Source organism: Lissotriton helveticus, chromosome 5_1, assembly GCF_964261635.1.
Source record: "Lissotriton helveticus chromosome 5_1, aLisHel1.1, whole genome shotgun sequence".
NCBI lineage: Eukaryota > Metazoa > Chordata > Amphibia > Caudata > Salamandridae > Lissotriton > Lissotriton helveticus.
The window spans coordinates 1,875,958,437-1,875,981,193 of NC_136065.1; the positions used below are offsets into that span (position 1 = coordinate 1,875,958,437).

Here is a 22,757-nt window from a genome sequence, read left to right on the forward strand (position 1 = left end):
TCCCAAGTTCCAGATCTCCTTCGCGATCCTCAAGACAATCCTCACCCGCTGGTCCTAGCCGGGTCTCTTTGTCTCATGGCCTGGAGGGTTACAGGCGACATTGGCAAGTCCCAGGCCTTTCGTCTTTCGTCAGAGGCTTCTTCTTTACTCACCAGAGCCTGGGCGGATACTACGAGTAGACAATACAATCACCAAATTGATCCCTTGGGGCAGACATTGCCCATATTGTAAACTTCCTCGCAAGTCTGGCTTCCCAAGGTTTCGGTTATCAATCAATACTTATAGATCGGCGATTCCAGCAGGACATTTGCAGGTGGATGGCCACCCAGTCGGGGAACACCAGTTGGTCAGAAAACTGTTGAGGGGTTATTAGACTTTCAGTTCCTCCTGAAACGAAGTATAAATCCCTTTGGGATGTTAACAAAGTTTTATCCTTGTTTCAATCTTGGCCTCAGAATAAGTATCTGACCAGGAAACAACTGTCTGCGATATTGGCGATGCTTTTATGTCTATTCTCATGCCGCATAGTTTCGGATGTCCATGCATTGGATATAAAAGGTAGGGTATTCACCTCAAAGGGGGTTTTATTTCACATTTCACGCGGAATGAAAACTAATTCTAGATCTGTTTCTTAGAAACTAATTCTAAGTTACGTGTGGTTCATGTTATTAAATCTTATGAGGTTATGACTGAGGACCTTCGTCCTCATGGGGAGAAGCAACTGCTAATCGCATTGACCAAACCCCACGAAGCGGTTTCATCTCCTACGATTGGCAGATGGGTCAGGTGGATCATGCAAGAATCAGGGATTGATACATCCCACTTCGGAACCCCCACGTTCAGGGGGGACATGCTTTCAAAAGCATTTTGTCTAGGAGCTCGCCTTGAGGATATCCTTAATGCAGAAGACTAGTCAAATGACTCAACCTTCAAGACTTTTTATTTCAAACCATTTCCCTCTCTGGCAAGCGTGGTCGTGGATAAGCTTTGAAGTAGCCTAATCCTCGCATCCGGGTCCTGCCATAGAATGAAAAATGTCCTAGCTAACCTAACGGAAAATTTCAATTCTATTAAGGACGCAGAGGCAAGGATTAGCCCTCCCTAGGAATTCTTGAGACAAAATTCACCCGTGCCCTCTGGTTGGGATATGTTAATGTCATGAATTTATTATTAAAATGTTAACCTATGTTGTTCTGTTGTAGTCCTACATTTAATTCTTTGCTCTATGATTTAAAAAACTTTTATTACCTTGGCAAGTAATGGGTATCCCTTGGTTGCAGGGGATGAAACCAATAAACAGGAGCAGTGAACATGGCGATGGTTGCGGTCACAGGAAGAAAGAGGGATGTAGATGGTCCACACGGCATATTATTGTTAGGACTATAATGCTATTGGCTGGACTGTGATGATGTAATTCCCAGATGTTCATGGGAGATATCGTTTTTTCTGTTAATGTTTCAAAGTTAAAATGGCTGCTGGAGTAAAATTAATACATTAAAGTGAAGAGAGAATAAGCCTAATCCTCGCCTCCGTGTCCTTAATAGAATTGAAACTTTCCGTTACGTTAGCTAGGAAATTTTTCATTGTTTGTGTAAATCATTAAAAACAGAATGTTCAGCGCTCTGGTACTGATTAGAATGTAACAACAGTGTCCCCATTATGCATCATGGAAAATGAAGGCTACACACACTTACCTAGGAGTTAGATTGCTGCTGTGCAAAGTATTCCAGAAGACATTCTTTGTGTCGTGTGTTCATTATAAGTGTAAGCAGTCTGTCACTCTATGGCTCCTCTGTCAAGCAACAAGTGGGTGGAATGACAACACACACAAGCTGACAGAAAATGCACACAAGCATAGACAACACACGTGTACGCGCACACAAAGACAAACACACACTGTTGCCTGGGTTCCGCCTCTAGCTGCCTTAGTCCACTTCCAATTTTGCCAGTAGCATCCTTGGGGATCAAAATATCTCAATTTTCATCAGAGGAAGACTTGTTTTTTGCAGTACAAAGCAAGATAGCTGATCATAAATGCTTACCTCACTCATATCCTCCATGTTAGACTTATAACCTGAAACAATACACAAGACGGTAGGTTAGCTGGACAATTAAATAAAATATGCAAGGCTATACACCTACAAGAAGAAATGCCTGCCTTTTGTGCATCGCTGTCGTCAAGCTATAGCAAATGAATTGTCAAGCCATCTGTATATTTGCCTGCTTGTTCGTGAGCAAAACCAACTGAGAAATTCCTGACTGGAAAAAGCCTTTTTTTATTTTGCTGGTGTGGCTTCATTTACCTCGGGACTAACAAACTACCACAGTGAACATCTGCCTCAATTCTGATGTATGCTACCGGCCCCTGTAAACCACTGCATTCAGTCCCGTTCCTTCTTCAGACCCTTATAGGTCTCACCACTATCCAACAAGGGCGGCTCCTCCACGTGGGCAGTGGAGCGTCGCCCCACTGCTTTCTTGTAGTGCGAGAAGCAAAAACATAAAATGGTATTATAAATACCATTTTAAGTGTCTGCTTCTCGCACTGTGAGAAAGCAGAAGGCAGGGCTTGGTTGGGGGCGGGCGAGTGGGCGGTCCTGCTCCAGGCAGTGGAGGAGTGGCCTGCCCACTGTTCTGGGTGCTGACTGTTTGGTTGGCCCCTGGGCCGATCAAACCAGTCATGCACACTCTGCATTTTCTCTATGTAGTCTGCATGCAGCCTACATAAAGATGGCCTCCCCATAGACGCCTGTGGGGTCAGCGTCCCAGACAATCACAACACTGTCATTGCAGCGCTGTGATTGTCTATGGGGAGGGGAGAGAGACTACCTACTTCCTGTGTGGAGAGGAGAAAGGAGACGCGAGGTGGTACCAGAGGCAAAGGTAAGTTTAAATGATTTTTTTTTTAAATTAAATTAACCCCCCTCTCTGTGCCACCCCCTCCCCGTGTGACCCCCCCCCCCCCAAACACAGGAGTCATGCTGGCCTCAACTGCTATCCAAATCCTCTCTGCTTCATTTAAATCTTGCACCTTCCATGCCAGTGTAATCCTCTCCGTCAGTACAGATTTCCTCCATGTCCTCTCCTCCGCTCTGCTTTCCACCAACAATACTCTATTCCTAACTTTGCTGTTACAGTTCTATTGGTTTGGTGTTATCATGGCACAGTGCTGAACCATACATGAAAAACGACCAATAGATTCTTTACTGACAAGTCAGTAGGAAGGAACTGCCACCCAATGAGGCCTTAAGTCATGGATTGCTGACACGTTTCAGACAAGGGGGAAAATGTGGCTAAAAGTTACCATCCTCTGGAGGAATATACTAAAATGCAGTTTTTATTTTTTGGTGCAATTCTCAAGCAGTGATTTGGCCTATAGGCGCATGATGAACATATTGCTTTTCTTGCAAACAATGAGGTATACATTTTTACAGATTATATTTGTTCTTTGAAAATATTTCTGTTGTCTGATGATTTTGCAGGGATGAGCAAGGCAGACTTGAAAGTATCAGTTTTATCTCCTAGAAGCAGGAAGGCACCATCAGTGTTCGTGTAGACATTGTCCGCAGAATACACATACAAGGGACGGGCCAATTACTTACCGGTAATGTTCATTAATCTGATTACAGTACAACTATTCATAACTGTAGTACCACTACAGGGGGAGGACTGGAATATGTGCCACCAAAGGTTAAACTAAAGCCAAGGGGAAACCTCGGTTATCCCCTTTGTGAGTTCCTTGAGTACTCTCACCTTATACCTGAAGTTGAAACAGATGAGAACTGATTGACTGATGTTAAGCTCCTTCACAAATTCTGAAGTTGTAAGCAACAGGGAGCAGTCAAACGTAAGACTCAGATGTTCTTTACAGACCTGGATGATGGTATGTGGTCTGAGACAGTTTTTCTCTGAAGTGCTGGTGAACGGCTCTAACACTGGCTTACCATTCCATGGCAGTTTGAAAGCAGACCACTTGCAATGAAAGCGACTGGATCCTAAAAGTTAAAATTGCAATCAGGTTAGAGCAGGTTGTGCCAATTATAGAAAGGTGCAGAGCAGATTTATCTTACTAGCAGCAAGCACTGCAGGATCAGGTCGCTACCCGCCATCATAGAAAAGCAACCTTTCTCTACAGATTTAAAAAAAAAGTTTTATATAGCACAAACTTAGCCAAAGGACATTAGAGAGCTTTACAAGAGAACCCGATTATGGTACATATGTTTTCTGGGCAATTGGGAGATGAAGTGATTTGCCCAAAGCTGAAAAATGATAAACAGAGGCCAGGGTTTCAACCTCAGCAGCTCTAGCCACTAGGACATATCTCCTCCCAGGTTCTGAACACCCCAGTGCTTAATTTGTAAAAATTAATTTAAATAAAATAGGTGCCGGGGCCCTCGTCAGGAGGCCACTTTAGCTTGCCCCACCTATTGCCCCGGCTAGTGCTGCCAAAGAATGGCATGTGTGGGATGTATTAGTCATTAAAATCATTAGAATTAATAAACAACTGTTGTTGAGCTCATCTCTAAATGAGAGAAACATTGCCACCATGACTGTCACAAGTGCTGGTGTTGACAATTAAGTGCCGGTGCCGAGCACTAGAAACCACCAGCTCATATTAAACACCCCCTCCAAGCCCTGGAGAGAGAAGGAGGAGACAGTGGGGGATTGGGATGACTTGCTTTGCATTAGCATTATCCACACTGTATAATACAGTGAACTGCACACTAAAAAAGTTTCACATTCAATGTGCTGTAAAAACATAATAAGGATGACGAGCAATTTCATTCAAAGTAAACAATAAAGGGCCCTTCTAAAAGAAGACGCTGGGTTACATTAACCCGCAGGCATCTCCAGCTGCTAGATGAACTGTATTGCAATAATGTAAACAGGCTTAAATCTTCATAGACCTGAGGTAAGTGGCTGGTTGTTTACCTAGGAGACTTGAAGGGCAGGAGACGAGCTGAGGTTCAACCCTGGTTCATCAAGGGTGGACATGTTGGGAGCATTAGAGTTGTAGATTGAGGTGGGTCCCTTACGATAGGGGCAACTCTAAGAGATGCTTCAGGAAGAAAGGTAAACAATGCACCATACAATGGCTTATTGTCACAGCTGTGTTCAAGTCAGTAATGACAAACAGAGGTTTGCAGAATAATTGGATTGAGAGAACTAGGGGAAGAAAAGTTTTGTACACTTTCAAAAACCCTCAATTGTTCCCACAGTAATACATGTCACTATTCTTAGGAGGGAAGACAGGCATGCATCTCCATATGTGAGTTTCAGAGCAACATGATAATTCCGCCTTCAATCAAACAATCAATCACTCAGGGTTTTGTAGAGAGCACTACTCACCCGTTAAGAGTCTCAAGGCGCTGAGGGGTGGGTGTGAGCAGCTCCGTTGGGCTCATTCGAATAGCCAGGTCTTGAGGGGCTTCCTGAATTGATGCAGTGTCTGGCTTTGCTAGAGATGAAGGGGGAGAACGTTCCAGGTCTTGCCTGTGAGGTAGGAGAAGGATCTTCCACCTGCTCTGGTCCTGTAGAAGCGTGGGATGGTGGCTAGGGAGGGGTCGTCGGCTGAGCAGAGGTTTCTCTTGGGGGCATGGAAGGAGATGCAGTCGTTGAGGTATTGGCGTACGGTGTTGTGGAGGGCCTTGTAGGCGTGCGTGAGAAGCTTGAAAGTTATTTTTCTTCTGACAGGGAGCCAGTGGAGGTCATGGAGATGTTGGGTGATGTGTTTGTATTATGGGATATTGAGGATTAGTATGGCTGCAGCGTTATGGATGGGATGGAGTTTGCGGAGTAGTTTTTTGTTGATTCCGGCATAGAGGGCATTGCCATAGTCCAGTCTGCTGGTGACAAGTGCATGAGTGACCGTTTCCTAGAGTTGGGGAGGATCCACTTCAATGTCTTGCATAATATGCGGAGGGTGTTGAAGCAGGCAGAGGAGACGGTGTTTAACTGGCGATGCATGGTGAGTGATGAGTCCAGTATCATACAGAGGTTACGTGCATGGTCCGTTGGAGTGGGTGGGCTTCCAAGGACGGGGAGCCACCAGGTGTCGTCCCATGCAGAGGCGGGTGAAGCCAAGGTTGAGGACTTCTGTTTTCTCCGAGTTGAGTTTCAGGCACATGAGAAAGAAAAGAAAAACCTTTTCCATGCTTCACATCTTTTGGGTAACATGGACTTCCACTATATGTCTCTACATTGTAGCATGTGCCACACAACAAAGGGTTACAGAAACAACCAGGCTGTCACAGTGCTATTTCTTACAGGGGTTACTGGAGGCAAAAATATGCTCTGACACCAGACTCTGCATCATTTCCACTTAAAGGATTGATAAAGCAACAAGAATGCATGGCCGCAGCAGCTTTGCATTGTATAGTCAATTTACAGCATCATCTCTTACAGTTTCTGGAAATGTGTCTTCCAGCTTCACTGTAAGGCAGGGTGCACTACAGAGTGTGGCGGTTGGACTGCTTTGGAATCCAATGCTTGGAGGGAACTGCATTCATGTGAATCCTTCGTGATGACGTTCTCCTTCCATTCCTATTCCAAGTGTGTGATCTTTCTTTGAGGTACGTAACACTAGACGACATTCACAAGACTTTGCACCATAGGACTACGCTGCTGGTCCATGTGCGGTGCATATGGAGATTGGGTTAACTTGGTGAACTATAAAGAAGAGAAGGGACACAAAGTTCCAGCAACTGATGAAGCTTGCAAAGTGTGCAGCATCTTCTTTTATTTCAAGTCTCTGGTGACCTTCCAATACATTTAGAACACTAGAATGAGGGCTCGAGGCATGCTTAGACAATATACGTTATATTGTATTGTACTGATTATTTGTGGCGTGCACGTACGCCAAAGCTTCGTGGAAATAAGAGACATCATCAAAGAACAAGATTACAGATTAAAAAGATATGTTTTCAATAACTTGTGAAAGGGGCCAACTGAATGTCTACGAGAAGATTATTTCATTCTCTGGCGACTACTACAGAGAAGGCTATGCCTCCAAAGGTTTTGGTACAGGTTTTTGGTATATTGAGTACGTTTGGTCCTATAGATCTTTACATGCGAGGAGAATTTGGCAATGAGTGGATATGGTGTAAAATATTTGGGGAGAAAGAATGATGTGATGTGATGTGATGAGAGGAGGCGCAGCCTTTTGAATGAGATGAAGACTTTTCAGGATTTTTCCAAAGGTCCCACATAACTGGGGTTTCCTTAGCCCAGGTGAGCTCATTTCAGGGCCTGAATGATGGGCACATAGTAAATGCTGTCAATGTATAGAAGGATCTATCCCATCTACTTCATTAGCCAGATACAGCTCTGTACACACTGGAGACTTGCTGCACCACGAACAGATTGACATCAAGATCGATGCGATATGTCAGTATCAAAAAGGATTTTAGCTTCAACAAAACACTGCAGTCAATGTTTATTTACATCATTCTGCACTCCTACCTTTTTAGGTCGAGCAGAGTCTGCTCGAGACCTATTGCTGCCCGTTTCTGGGAATGTAGACACGAGAGGGGCACGAGCGCAGATTTCACCTCGTGGGCGCGCACGGCGCCATGCCCATCTCGTGCCTCACATTCCTGTGCGCACACAGCCAGCCCCCACGCCCCTGCACACACACAGGCACACGTACACACGCTGCCGCCCCCCACCACACACACACACACACACACATACAGACAGGCACGCATACACACGCCGCCGCCCCCTAACCCCCCCCGCACGCACACACAGACACACACCCCCGCCCCATGCATCGGGAGATCTGCCATACAATCGGTACTTACGCCAGCCTCCGCCAACATCGCAGGGAGCGGCGCTTGCAGGCCCCCAGCGTAGGGAACAGGCCCCCGCGGTGCACACACTGGGAAGAGGAAAAGGGGACGAGACCCACGGCGCGCGACACGGCACAGGGAGGCGGTGCACGCCAGGCCTCCGTCGCTGCCTGGAACATGTCGCGAGCACGCCTCCTTCTGGCTACTAGCGTGTCCCAGCCGCCGCGGTCACAGCGGGCCGCCTCTCCTCTGAGCTGGATTCGCTGGCGGGGGCGGTTCATAGGTTCCGTCTGCGCTCGGAGCAATATTACATATCGCATTATATAGGCATCCATTATCGTGTTATGCAACAGGGAAAACTTGCTGCACGTCACAGGAACATATTGCTCAAAATTTGATCGTACACAACTTGCAATCGTTGGAATCGTGCGCATTAAAACCTCTTTATCAACGCGATTGGCTGATGTTGAAGTCTGGTATGCAACAACTGGTTCAAATATGTTATCTCAATGTTTCACGCTTTATTACAAATGTAAGCCATTGTTCTTTGTAATATCAATACATCTAAGTCATGTAAATACCACACCTATTGCATTACAAATGCTAAAGATGTCACATTTGCGAAAGTTAAAACTATTGGCATTATAAATGACAAAGCTATTCGTTTCGCTATTTTCAAAAACCAACACATAAATAAAAAATTTGTCATTTACAATACTGATAGCTCAAACTTTCCTAATGCGAGACCTATTGTTTTCTATAGGCCCTCATAGATGTCCTGACTCTTTCGGTACATGGCCAAGTTCCTCTCATCGTTTATCACAGTGTCATATCAGGGCTGGATGAATGCACAACCTTGGCTTGACTGCAAAGCTTACCATATTGTTTCTGATAGCCTGTTAGAAATTAACTTCTCCTCATGCTGATCGGTCTGCCCTTCTAAGGAGAGCCATACCCTTATTTTCGCCCTCTAATCATCCAGCATTAACTGCTTACAAGGTGAATTTACCATGCTCTCTCTTTCAAAACAAGGGCAGCCACCAGTGATATGCGATAAGCAACAAAGCCAGAGAACCATGAAAAAAGGGGATGGCCCAAACCCCACTCTAGAAACATAATAGGTATTGGAAATAATAGGTGAGCTGTAGCTGTCTGTAGCCAAAACCTAATGAAATATTTTAACTATCGCCTGGGAACACACCTGGTGGTCCACCTCCCTTGGAAGCCCCCTGACCCACACGGATCACACCCGGAACCTTGGCATCGTACTCGACTCCTCCCTCTCCATGACCTGACAGATCAACACCGTAGCCTACACCTGCTTCAACACCCTCGCAAGACCTTCAAATGGATCCCCCCGAATCAAGAAAGATCGTCACCCATGCACTCATGACCAGCAGACTGGACTACGGAAACACCCTCTACGCCGAAATCAACAAGTCTCTGCTCAGCAAACTCCAGGCCATTCAGAACACCACAGCCAGACTCGTCCTCAGCATCCCTCGACATGAACACGTCACCCATCACCTGCGAGACCTCCACTGGCTCCCGTCGAGAAGAGGGTAACCTTCAAGGCACTCACCCACGCCTACAAATGCCTCCAAAACACTGGAACCCAATACCTTGATGAGAGAATCTCCTTCCACGTACCCAAGAGAAACCTCCGATCCGCCGACCTCGCCGAAACCCCGTGCATCCACAGAACCAGAACGGGAAGAAGAGCCTTCACCTACATCGCGCCCAAGACCTGAGACCAGCTCCCGATCGACATCACAAATGGTCATAGACTCACTTAACGTGCATCAAGTCAGAGACGTTCACAATTCAAGTACAATTCGTTACTTGAAAGAATCAGCGCATGATAATTACTACATGTCTAAGTCAAATTTTCAAATATGCACCACGAGAAAGGGAGAGGCACCCACTTTTTTCAAAGGAAACTTTGGATTTTTATATGAACCACAAAGAAAAGAACATTACAGAATATATACCAATTAGAAGGTTGCCGGGAGAGAAAGGGGGTGTAAAGAAATAGAGCTCGTGTGCACAGCAGATGGGAAAAGAAAAGACTTCAGAGTGAAGATAATTTGAATGGGAATGACTGCAACAATTTTAAAGTCCACAATGGTTAAAAGTAGAACATACACCAGTGTATTATGGCCTGTCCACAATACATCCTAATGTCATAATTTTTATACAATCCTTTAGATTTAGAGAGAGTCATCATCTGTTTGTTGGACAGGGTAGTAGTAGAATATGGTACCGGACTAGATTTGTGGATATGTGTCGACGTTTCAACCAGACTTATTGAGTAGGGGGTAGTTATAAACGTCTGCTTGCAGGTCTTCCTCAGGACAAGGGAAATGTGGGAAGCAACCTAGAAGGATAAGCATAACATTAAATAATGTATTGTAAAGCAAATCAAAAAGGATATCCTTTGGGTGCCTTAACTACTAACCAATTTCAGGAGCCTATCATTGGCAGACCCGGTCACAGCTCCCGGGAATGGGTGGGCTGTAAACAAATGGAGGTTCATGTCAGAATACCAATTATAGTAAGATCAATTATTGGAAGTGTAAAAACATTCAAGAGCCCTTACCCCCATGACAATGTGGTATGGAATGCTTAGCAAAACATCTAATCCGCTGAGATGCTTGAAGGCTTATCCAAAACCCAATACAAATCCAATTTTAGCCGCAACCGTGGTGCTGGCTTGAAGTGCAATAGATGCAGAGGCTGTCAGTGTTGCTACAATAGGGGAACTAATCACCTTGGAAACAAGATATTGAATGTATTAATCCTGCAATACTGGAATTAGGTGCAGGACGATAAAAAGAGGCACCACTGTGGGCCTCAGGGAAAAATACCTTACAAGTGTGATTACGTTGGAGACGAGGGACTCCTCACCCGTCAGTGTCTGGGAGGAAACTGGCCGACGCATGAAGAGTCTGTAATTAAAGGATGCCAGAAAAGTGCACGTCTCGCGTGCACGTCGTAATCAAAGCGCCATGTGTAGCTGACGGCACACGCTCGGTCCGAGCCCAAGATTAGAAGAGACCGGGGAAGTGTATTGGAAAAAAGACTCCGAAATATAAATAACAGATAGAGCTGAATAAACCGAAAACCTGGTAAATATTTCAGCATATTGCCGAAGGATAGGGAAACGGGACAAGGACTAAATACATGCCCAAAATGTTCTTGCTCACGGGTGACGTGCCACTTTGCACGTTTGGGGTATTATTATTATCTCCGTTTTTAAATTGCTTCTTTAACATTGTATTTGATTAAAACTAGAGAGACTTCACTTACTGGCTTGGTCCCTTGCTCCCACGCTCGCCTCCCATAGAGCCTGCTTTCTGGTCCCCCGCAGCTGCTGCTGTTTGCTCCATTTCCAGCTAGGGGCAGGTTAGTGCTGCAGCTGTTGCCCTACTCCCGGTCATAAGACCGTTGCTGCGACAGACGCGCGTGCCTAAGTCAAGCCCATCTGAGCCCATCCGTGCCCTACCGGGGCCAGGGGCGAGGAACCCTGGTCAAAAATTGGTTAACTCCATGGAAGAACTTAGTCAATTAAAAGGCGCACTCCACACCCAGTCCTTTTCAGATTCTCTAGTAAAGAGGCTCCATTCAGGCAATCTGTAGTGGACAATGGGGACCCACTGATGAGCGGTGCGCTGGCTCAGAGGACTATGGACGAGGGGGTTAGATGTGCCCTTCGGCTTAAGGGATGCTTTGCTAAACACTCGGTCCCTTCAAAAGCATAACTTAGAAACTTACACGCTGCTCCAGGCGAAGGAGCTCGATATCCTCGCATTAACAGAGACACTGTTAGAGGATACATCAGGTCCTGATATAGTGGCCTCCCTTCCCCCAGACTATGACGCCCTGACGTACAATCGGCAGGGGAATAAAAGAGGGGGCGGAGTTGCAGTATTTAGCGCAGGACACTTACCACCGAGAAAATAGTCGGTGAGCCTAGATGGGGCGGAGGTACTAGGGATTAAGTTCGGGCTCAAATCATCCTGCCTGATAGCAGTAGTGGTATATCGCCGTCCTCATTCAACCCCGCTGTTTAATGATCTGTTCAACTAAGTGGTTAGTGATTTGTGTTCAAGATATCAACAGATCTTGGTATTAGGAGACTTCAACTACCATTGGGATCGGACACCTAGAGATTGTGTGTCTAGTAAGTTTGGAGAAGCTATGACCATGCTGGGGCTACAACAAACTGTGGAGTCCCCCACCCACGAGAAAGGTCATACTTTAGACCCCATCTGGACTACGTGATCAGTTAGGTTACAAACAGAATGCAGACCCTGTAGCTGGTCAGATCATTATCTGATCAGCTTTGAGATCCCTGTGGGTACCCGCTCTAAACACTTACCTCCAGTGTGGGGGTTGGAACGGAGTTGGCGCTAGATAGAGGACGCCAGGCTGAGGGAAGCATTAAATGAGACATTACATTTGGGGCCACAGTCCGGCAAACCGGACTTAACGAGAAATTATCATACTGGCTGAGGACAGCCATTGACATGGTGGCTCCTGCCTGAAGGGAAAGGATAACGAACAGTATGAAGTGTGCCCCGTGGTACACGCAAGAAATAAGAGGGGAAAACCAGGCTCTCTGTCAATGTGAAAGCCACTGGCGGAAATCATACGATCTATATGCTAACCAAGATGGCCGCCTGGTAAGAGCTCCAGTCCGGAGCTCCTAGTGCCTGGGATCCCTTTATGGAATTATCCCGGACAGTACCCATCTTCGCTGCATAAAAACAAGTAACTGGATTTACAGCAAGTAACAGGTTTTACCTCAAGTAACTGGATTGCAAAACACTCACCGGAAACAGCAGCGGAGCCCTGGACGGTGGAGCGAGCTTGAGGCTGCTGCTCGGCGCTGGGCATCGGAGTAGTTGGATACCGGGATCCCTTGGAGGCGTCGTTCGGCTCCCGTGACTGCACCGGACCGGTGAGGATTCCACCGCTGGCTACGTCTGGAGATCGCCGTGAGTGCTGTGCTGCCCACAGGAGGGCTACTGGCAAGCTGTGACCCGGCCCATCTCCGCCGGAGCTGAGGAGGCGGTGATGGCTTCGCTGGGGTCCCGCACCGCTTGCCATGTCTGAAGATCGCAGTGAGTGCTGTGCTGCTCACAGGAGGGATGCTAGCGTTCAGTGGCTCCGCCCGTCATCGCTGGAGCTGGGGAGAGCGCCCGTGACTGCACCGGACCTGAGGGCGCACCGTGGACCTGGCAGCCCCGAGGAGAGTGTTACCACCACGCCCCCACCCCTGCAGGCATCGAGGGGGTCGGCTCCGCGGGGCATGACCGGAGCTCTCCCCCGAGGGTCTCCTTCTACCATCTCGGTGGCTGGCTCGAGCGGGCTGCGCAGGAAGCGATCGACTTCGCATATGGAGACGGGAGAGGCTGCACTGCAAGCAACAATGGCCGGCGCACAGGCACCAGCAAGGTTGTTTGGCCTCAGCGTGGCTCACGGCCGCCCCGCTGCCACAGTCGGCATTGCTGCACTGAAGAGGAGCCCTCTGCTGCCTGCTGCCGCGAGAAATATCAGAAGTCGCAGCCCCTGACAAATCACTTGGAGCTGCTGCCTGCTGCCGAGAGAAGCCTCCGACCCCGACGGCGCGCAAAGGTGGATGCTTCACTGGCAAGAATTGAATAGAAAATCGCACTTGATCACTCCGGCTAGACTTCTAGAAGCCTGCAAAACGTTACTGCTAACATCAGCACAACTACTGAGCAGAAATCACATACAGGCACGAAGACTTTACAACAGTACTTAAACGTAGCCACGCACGCACATCAAAGGACCAGCAGTCTTTAAACACTGCAGCTGTACCCTTTTGGCTAGACCTTGATATATTCATCACTTTGCTGACAACACCAACGTGTTTGCTCAACAGAATCTACAAAAAGGTATTTATCTACCCCAATCGACTATTCACACTTTCTAGAAAAAGCCTCCTTTGTACAAAATGTCGGGGGCCATAAAACTGTAGCAATAAATTCCCCCAACCTGTACCGCCTGTACCACCGTTACTCACGAGGCTCCTCAGTTTAACTCCCCCACACAAGACCACCAAAATAGAGATAAGACTCCCTCCCAGCAAGCCAGAGCTGGGCTTGCTCAAATAGAAACTGAAATAGCCCTTCCTTGGTCTTAAAGCAACAACAACTGACAGAGGACTATCGGCTATATCTCCACTATTTGGCAGCCATTTTAGACTGATATTTCTCTTTCTTCGGCGGCCATCATGGACTAGTCACTCTCACTTCTTGCCCAGACCCTAAGAACTGACTTTTCTTTTTATCAACTACCGCACACCTACATAGCTCTGTATCTAAACACTGTAATTAAGTATCTGCCTTTTATTGCAGTACTGTATTTTTATTTTTATTTTTCTATTTTTGTTTTTCTACTTTATTATACACATTTGTTGTACTTCTATTTGTATTCTGTGCACTGCTGTACCCTGTACCCACGTCACTTTATCTTCACCTGTAATTCACCGATTACTACCTCATATATGTGTGATTAAGTATCTGCCTCTTATCGCAGTACTGTACTCCTACCTGTACTTTGTAGAATTTTTTTACCCTGTACCCATGTCACTTTATCTTCCGACTATTATCTCATACATGTGTGATTAAGTATCTGCCTCTTATCGCAGTATTATACTCCTACCTGTACTTTGTAGAATTTTTGTACCCTGCACCTATGTCACTTTTTCTTCACAGGTAATGCACCGATCGCTACCTCATATTTCTTTTGGATGCTCACTAGTGTCACTTATGACTCAAGCAGCCTCTGTCTGCACCCATACTCTGTTAGTATTATACTAGTATTTGTATTTGTATTGTATATGTATCTTCGTGTGATTAAGTGACCTCCCTATATTGCAGTTTTATACCTCTACTAGTATTCTATACACTCTGCGTAAACTGCACCCATTTCACTTTTCCCTCACCGGTTCTGCACCAATCGCTACCTCATGCTGCACCTGCACCTATCTCACCTTTATCCCTATCATTCACTGTTGGCTACCTCATTTATTTGGTTCTTCGATGTCAGCTACTTCACGATGTTGCACTGATTATTTCTACCGCATTCACTTCGTTTATTCATGTAAGCTGCACCCAGCCACTTTCTACACCTAGACTACACCGCTGCTACCTCTTACATTCTGATGTGTAAATTTGATTCCACCTAACCTGTTCTACCTCTCATATTTTGTACATGGTGTAAGCTGACTGCTACCTCGCATATAGGATACATTATGTAAGCTGCACCATCGCACTGTTTGTTCCTGGATGCACTGACTTCTACCTCTTATACTTTTGGTCACTCATTAGTGTCACTCCTTTGCCCTGTAACCAACGGCTGACAGTTTTTATTGTCGTCCTATCTCCTACACCCAACATCACAGCCTTTCTTAAATGGAGCTCAACGGCAAGCACAGTTTTAGAATGAACTACCCTTCCACCCTCACCAAAAAAGCCACTAAACGTTTTAAACATAACTTCTTGAGGTCGCACCCTGAAACACCCTTTGCCGACACCTACTTCTCACCGGGCAATGGAGCCCTGAATACTGATATCATCTTCCACACCTCACGCAGAGCCCAATGGAGAAAAGCGTTCCTAACCCTACTCACCGTCTCCGCCACCAGGAAAACAACTCATGGCCTAACTCTCTCTATCACACCTTCCCACCTCTTCCCTGGCAGGACTACCATTACTATCTACAATAACGGGATTGTCCTAATTCAATCCACGGACAAGAACCTGGAACTACTAGACAACCTGTTCCCCAAGTTCAAAGAGCACCTCTCCAAGCTGCGGACCCCCACCCAGAACTCCACCAGCACTATCACCCCTGACGTCGCAGCCCCCACCTACAACACCTCTACCCCCAGCACCCCAGTAAATGGCCCACCTGCTGTTAACGCCCCACACTCCCCAAGGACAGTCACAAATGTCTCCACCTCTTATACTAGCCGCCCCTCTAACATGACCCCTTTTACCCCCACTCATACCCCCCCATCCCTCTCCCCCCTGACATAACAACCCCCACCCACAACACGACACCATCTGAACACACCACCGCTCGGAGTTTATCCACCCCCCCCTCCAATCCCCCCCACGGCAGACCCCCCTCCCTCCCCAGCTCCCTCCCCACTCTCACCCACGACACTCTCACACCTGACATAACAACTCTCACCCACAACACGCCACCACCTGATCACACCACCATTCGGAGTTTATCCACCCCCCCTCCCATCTCCCCCACGGCGGACACCTCTCCCTCCCCAGCTCCCTCCCCACTCCCACCCACAACACTCTCACCCTCCCAACAAAACATACAGAACATACCGCCTCCCCTACCTTAGCATCCCCCTCTCTCCCACCTCCTATTCTCAGCCCTCACTACCCTCCTGTCTCCCCCACTGTCTTCAGCCTTCACTCACTCTTCTACTCACCAGCACCGTCTCCCACTGACGGCACTACCTATGCCTCCCACCCACCGCCTTCACCGCCTACTTCACCCACACCCCTCGCCCACAAACACGCCCACACTTTGAATGCCATCCCACTCATTAGCACCGCAGAACCTTCCAACAACGCTAGTATATCCCCCCCCTCGATACCCTGCCCGCTTTCCAGCTCACTACTCAACCAGTCACCAATGGCTCTCACCACCAACCCCATCCCCAATCCACCTCCTGACCTGACTTTATCCACCCTCCAACAAGTCAAAGAGGATATTCTACAAATCAAAAAAGATGTCCACGCAATCAAAGACCTTCTCTCCTCACAGCCCAGTCTACCTCCCACCATCCCTCTACCCTACAAACGACGCACCCTCCCTACATACCCTCGCCTCCAACGACACCCGCGCTGGCCGACTATCCCCGTTCGCAATAACTCCCACCGCCCCGTCGTGTCCTCAACCCACTGTCGGACCGCGACCTATGCTCTCTCCTACGCTCTTATGGTCCAGGTCCGGTAAAACACATATCCAACACACACATCCCCATACCCACAATTCTTACAAACCCTCTGAGGCTCCCAACACTCAACAACAGAGGTTCCGTCCCTAACAACCTCAGAAAAGTTCCACTCACTCTAGAAAGCTCGACCACCCTTCTCTCTCCCAAACTCAAATGCATCCTACTCAATTGCAGATCGGCCCAGAGACACTCCTCCAACATCGCTGATCTCGTCTCAGCTATGGATCTGGACCAAGCCATTCTAACGGAAACGTGGCTTACTGAAGCCTCTACCCCGATTATGGACATACTAGTCCCCCCCAATTATCACATCATTAGGCTGGACAGGTCCCCTGGCAAGACGGGCGGGGGAATTGCATGCATTTTTAGGAGCAACCTCTCCGTTACTAAAGTCAACTCCCCCTCCCTTTCCTCCTGTGAACTCCTCTGCCTCGACATCACCAGCGAGGGCAAACAAGTTTGTGCTTTACATCTCATCTATCACCCGCCTGGTGACAATCTCATATTCACCCAACAACTCATGGACATGATCACTTCCAATGCCGGTCGGCAGACCACCCAAGTCTACCTGGGTGACTTCAATCTCCACTGGAACGATCAGAAAGACACAGTGGTGAATAGTCTCAAAACTTTCCTTAATGCGCTTGACCTCACCCAAATATGCGATAGACCAACACACGACAAAGGCTCGATACTCGATCTCATCATTGCCAAAGAGAACTCTACACAACTGGAGGCGATCCAACCCTGCGACTGGTCAGATCACCACATTATCACCTTCTTTATCAATGAAAAAGTTAAACCTAACCCGGCTCAACCAATCAAATCCAAAACATGGAAAAGGGACATGAAGAATCTTAACCCCTCTACCCTGCCTCCCCACATCGGCAATCTCCTCCTTCCCCCTTCAGGTGCCTCGGATGTTCAATCACTGACCGACCACTACCTTGACTCTATGAATACAATAGTCAATGAAGTCGCCCCACTGCAACTGAAGAGAGTCTCCACCAAAATTTCTAACCCCTGGTATGACGATAGACTCAATAACGACAGGCGTACTATGCGAATGGCAGAGCGCACCTGGAGATCGGACCCTTCAGCACTGCACCTCAAAAGGCTTAAGAACAAGAGAAATGCCTACTTCAGGAAAATAAAGCGCACAAAGTCGGACTTCTTTAGCCGCCAATTGGACCAAGCAAAAAACAGGCCAAGAAAGCTGTTCGAACTAATCAAGTCCCAAACAAAGACACAACCCTTACAATCAAACAGCACAACAAGCGACACCCCACACTGTGAAGCCTTCTCTGCTTTCTTTAAGCTAAAGTCTGACAACATAAGAAATGACCTCATCATGGATGTAAGCCGATTCCCCATCCACACCAGAATGTCTAACAATCAACCTAAAAACAAGGCATCCTGGCTGTACTTCGATACCTACTCGGAAGAAGCAATACACAAACTGCTCTGCACCTTGAAACCCTCTAATCACCTCACAGACCCTCTACCTGCTAATGCTGTAAAAGACTTCATCCCCTTGCTCCTCCCTCTCTGGACCAAAATCATCAACAGCTCCCTACAACAAGGCCTAATTCCAGACTCCCTCAAGGTGGGGCAAGTCACGCCTATACTCAAGAAACCTACAGCTGATCCGTCTGACCTAAACAATTACCGACCCATCACCAACATCCCCACCCTGGCCAAACTGCTGGAGAAATGTGTCCAACTTCAACTAACAAACCACATTGATCAATTTGACCTCCTCAACCCTCATCAATCAGGCTTCCGAGCGAAACATAGCACGGAAACAGCTATGACACACATAATTGATGACGCCTTCCAAATTCTTGATCGCAATCCTCATCCTTCTTGACCTCTCTTCAGCATTTGACACGGTCAAACATGATAACTTGCTGGAGCTGCTAAGCACTAGAATGGGTCTATCGGGAACTGTTCTCAAATGGTTTTCGTCCTTCCTTCACAACCGGTCTCAGAAGTTCAAGATCGACAATGTGCTATCTACACCTGTGCCTGCAGATCTAGGTGTCCCACAAGGATCCTCCCTCTCCCCCACACTGTTCAACCTCGTCATGGAACCGCTCGCCACCTTGCTCCAAGCTTCCAATGTCCAATTCCATATGTACGCCGACGACACACAACTTTACCTAAAGCTACAATCCCCGGAAGATATCAAACATCTGAATTCCACACTTATTAACACTCAATCTTGGCTGGCCGATAATCACCTCAAACTAAATGCTCTGAAAACTGAGTTCCTACTCATCTCACCCCCGGCGAAAATTTCCACCACCCAAACCTGGCTCAATAACCGAACAGCACTCAATGTCCAACCTACCATCGTGGATTCGGCGAAATCCCTAGGCATCACACTCGACGCCAAGCTCAACATGCAGCAGCACGTTAGCAAAGCCACAAAAGGAGCTAATTTCCAAATCAACACACTGAGGAAAATTAAACCTTTCCTCCCTGCCGAAGACTTCCAAACTGCTGTACAAGCTTTAGTCATCCCTCGAATAGACTACGGAATTGTGGCCCTCAGCGGACTCCCGCTATCCACAACAGCACCCTTAAGAGCCTCCCTGAACGCTGCCGCGAGACTCATTACTGGCTCAAGAAAACACTCGCATATATCCCCAGACTTAAAGTCTCTAAAATGGCTGCCTTTTGAAGCCAGAATACAGCTAAAAATTGCAGTTATGACACACGCGGCCGTGCACCACAATGCACCCAACTACCTCGCTCAAAAGTTGTCTATATCAGGAGGTTCGAGATCCAATAGAAGTACAAAAAATCTACTCCTGAAACCTCGTAGATTCCGGAAAGAGAAAACATACAAGCGCTCCTTCTCAGGAATGGCACCCAGGATCTGGAATGCGCTCCCTCCTGAAACCAGGCTTATCTCCTCCACTGCACTCTTCAAGAAAGAGGTGAAAACCATCCTTCTGGCCAAGATCTCCTGAACCTTATAGGTGCTGGATCAGAGACTCTGCATTGCTCTGTATCACTGTTCACCTTGTCCTTTGGCACTATACTTCTACTTGATGGGGGTCACTATTACGCTACTCTCTTAATACCGACCAATATACGATACACTTTGGTTTAATGATTCACTCTCCCGATGCCCCCACTCAGTGTTCTCTCTACACTAAGACACTGGTATAAGCCATCCACACACCCAAGGTGTACCTGAACACCTCTGTAGTGGGATCAATGACTGGTGCCGTCTTATATTACTTGTTTACCTGTTTGTATATTGATATGTATTATATATGTTATTATTATCCTACCATGTCAGTGACTATTATACTGCTTCCATTATCTCTGTTCATTCCTACTGCCCCTACCCTGTCTTTGTGAAGCGCTCTGATATCTGTAAGGATCTTGTTCGCGCTATATAAAACTTTGAATATATAAATATAAATAAATCTAAAAGCCCAGGACACGTATAAAGAAAAACTAGCCCTCTACAAAGCATCAATCATTGAAACTAAATCTGCGTACTATGAATTGAAGATTTGGGAGGCCGCAGACATTCAGAAAGAGACCTTTAACGTACTCAGGGAATTGAGTCACATGAAAGAACACAGGACGGTCGCTAATCAGGTTGACTGTGAAAAGGTACAGGACTTCTTTCTAGCTAAGGTCAAAGACCTCATTACAGATATAGGCAATACTCGCATAATTCCCTGTCCTCTATCAGTGGCAGACCCACCTGACTTTCAGGGTGGACCCCCACAGTCTTTCCTGCACTGGACTCAAATGGTCTAGCCCATACTGTGGCCAAAGTAAAATCTGGGTCACCAGAAGATCCCTGCCCTCCTAGGGTGTTTAAAATGGTCATTCCAGCATTAGGGCCAGAGGTGTTGTCCTTATTAAATCTGTCTTTGGCAACAGGGAAGGTACCACACAAATTTAAATAAGCCATGACAATTCCACTGCTGAAGAAAGCAGGGGCGGACATCAATAATCTGAAGAACTTCCGACCTATTTCCTGACTTCCTTTTCTGGCTAAAGTTCTCGAGCAACATGTGCTTAGAGTTCTTTCATCCTTCTTGGAAGAACATCAGCTGTTACATGCACGGCAAGCCAGATTTAGGGCCCACAACAGTACTGAGTTGGTGATGCTCTCAGTGCTGGATGAATTGAGGCTCGCAGCTCATAAGAAGAATCCCTCAGCATTGATCCTATTAGATCTCTCAGCCGCGTTTGACACAGTGAACCACGCGCGGCTCTTGGCCCGTGTCCGGCGGCTGTGAGTCACCGAGGCGGTCCTCCAAGGGATTACCTCCTTCCTGGAGGATAGGTCTCAAAAGGTCGAATTAGGAGAATGTACGTCCAGGCATGTTGTACTGCTATGGGGGGGGTTCCACAGGGCTCTGCGTTGTCCCCCCTGCTCTCCAATATCTATCTTCAGCCGTTGGTAGAAGCACTGGCAAAATTAGATTCACAGGTGTTTAAATATGCTGGTGACGCCCAGTTAATTGTATGAGTTGATAATTCCCCTCAGGCACAGTTCAATGTTCAGAATATCCTCCGGTTCACTATGAACTGGATGACTTCTAGTTCACTTAAGGTAAACCCTGATAAGACAGAGTTGCTTGCTCTTACAACAGGTGCTTCTTTCTGGTCCAGCCTCTTCTGGCCACAAAGAGCTTGGCACCACCCCAACACTGGTGCCAGCCGTAAAGAGCTTAGGTATCAAGCTGGACACCAATTTAACTCTAAACAATCAGGTGTCTGCTGTAGTGGGGAGCTGTGCGGGCCTGATGCGGCAACTCCGGAAGCTTGAGACCCTGTTGTCATTCTCCACCAGTCGTTATGGCTCTAATCTTGTCACGTTTGGATTACAGTAACTCAGTATACACAGGGCTTCCTGACAAACTTCTGGGGAAACTTCAGGTGTTTCTAAATGATGCAGCAAGGTTGATTTTCTACCTGCCAAGAAGAGCACATGCCACCCCCCTGCTACAACAGCTACACTGGCTCCCTATCAAGCAGAGGGTCAGGTTCAAGGGCCTGTGCATCGCACATAAAGCACAGTATTGAGTGGCGCCCATTTACATCAAAGACCGTTTGAAGCCTTATTTGCCAGGACGGAGTCTCCGGTCATCTGAGTCTAGCTTGTTGGCCTGCCCGCGCTTTAATAGAGCTACTTTGGAGAGGGGGGGGGGGGGGGGGGGGGACCGGGCTTTCTCAGTTGTGATTCCCCAGCTTTGGAACAAGCTACCGGATGGTATGTGCAGGGAAGCCACCTTACTACCGTTCAGGAGGAAACTCAAGACCATTTTGTTCACAGAGGCATTTGGATAAGTTCACCCTAATTTGTGCTGGGTCCAGCAGGAATAAGGGATTCCCGCGTTCTTGGTCTATGCTGCAAGCGCTTAGAGACCTCTTGGTGATTTGCCGCTCTATAAATATAAACTAGCATAACATAACATATTGCCAGTTCAAATAATTGAACCAGCGGCACAAGACATATAGATACATGATCACAAATGCAACGTAAGCGTGTTGCTATATACATTAAACATATAATAACAAGGTGAAATTATATCATTTTCATACATAACAGAAATGACACAGCAGTAGTAGCCAACAACAAATACAGTGTATGACACATGAAAGTGATGTTAAAAACTGTACACAGGGTATGACACGATTATCGCATTTACATATAAGACAAGAATGGGACAGCTATTGTAGCCATAACCCAAATACAGTGTATGATACAGTGAATGAGAGGTTAGAAAAACTATACACAGGAAAAGGGGTACAAACATGGTAAAGTTAGATTGGAAATACACACTGGTTAATGGAATATGCCGGATAGGGTGCAATAGGCAAAACCTCAGCAATTATTTAAAGTAGCTACCTGCCTGGCAATTTCCTCATACTCATTCAGTCCTCTTAGGACAGTATCAAAGGTATGT

General features: G+C 47.0%; 1 protein-coding gene across 4 annotated transcripts in view; it reads right to left on the bottom strand.

Annotated features, from left to right (window-relative positions):
* Positions 1 to 22,757, bottom strand: part of IFI35 (interferon induced protein 35) — a 274,901-nt gene that overhangs the window by 248,304 nt on the left and 3,840 nt on the right. Inside the window, exons 2-3 of one of the 4 annotated variants that reach the window (XM_078645324.1) lie at positions 3,874 to 3,995; positions 2,043 to 2,074 (exon numbers count right to left, since the gene is read on the bottom strand). In XM_078645324.1, coding sequence (XP_078501450.1) covers positions 2,043 to 2,060 — 18 coding nt within the window. In that variant the 5' untranslated portion in view covers positions 2,061 to 2,074; positions 3,874 to 3,995. Of the gene's footprint in view, positions 1 to 2,042; positions 2,075 to 3,753; positions 3,996 to 22,757 lie in introns of all 4 variants that reach the window. The other 3 variants (XM_078645323.1, XM_078645322.1, XM_078645325.1) reach the window with 3 other exon arrangements.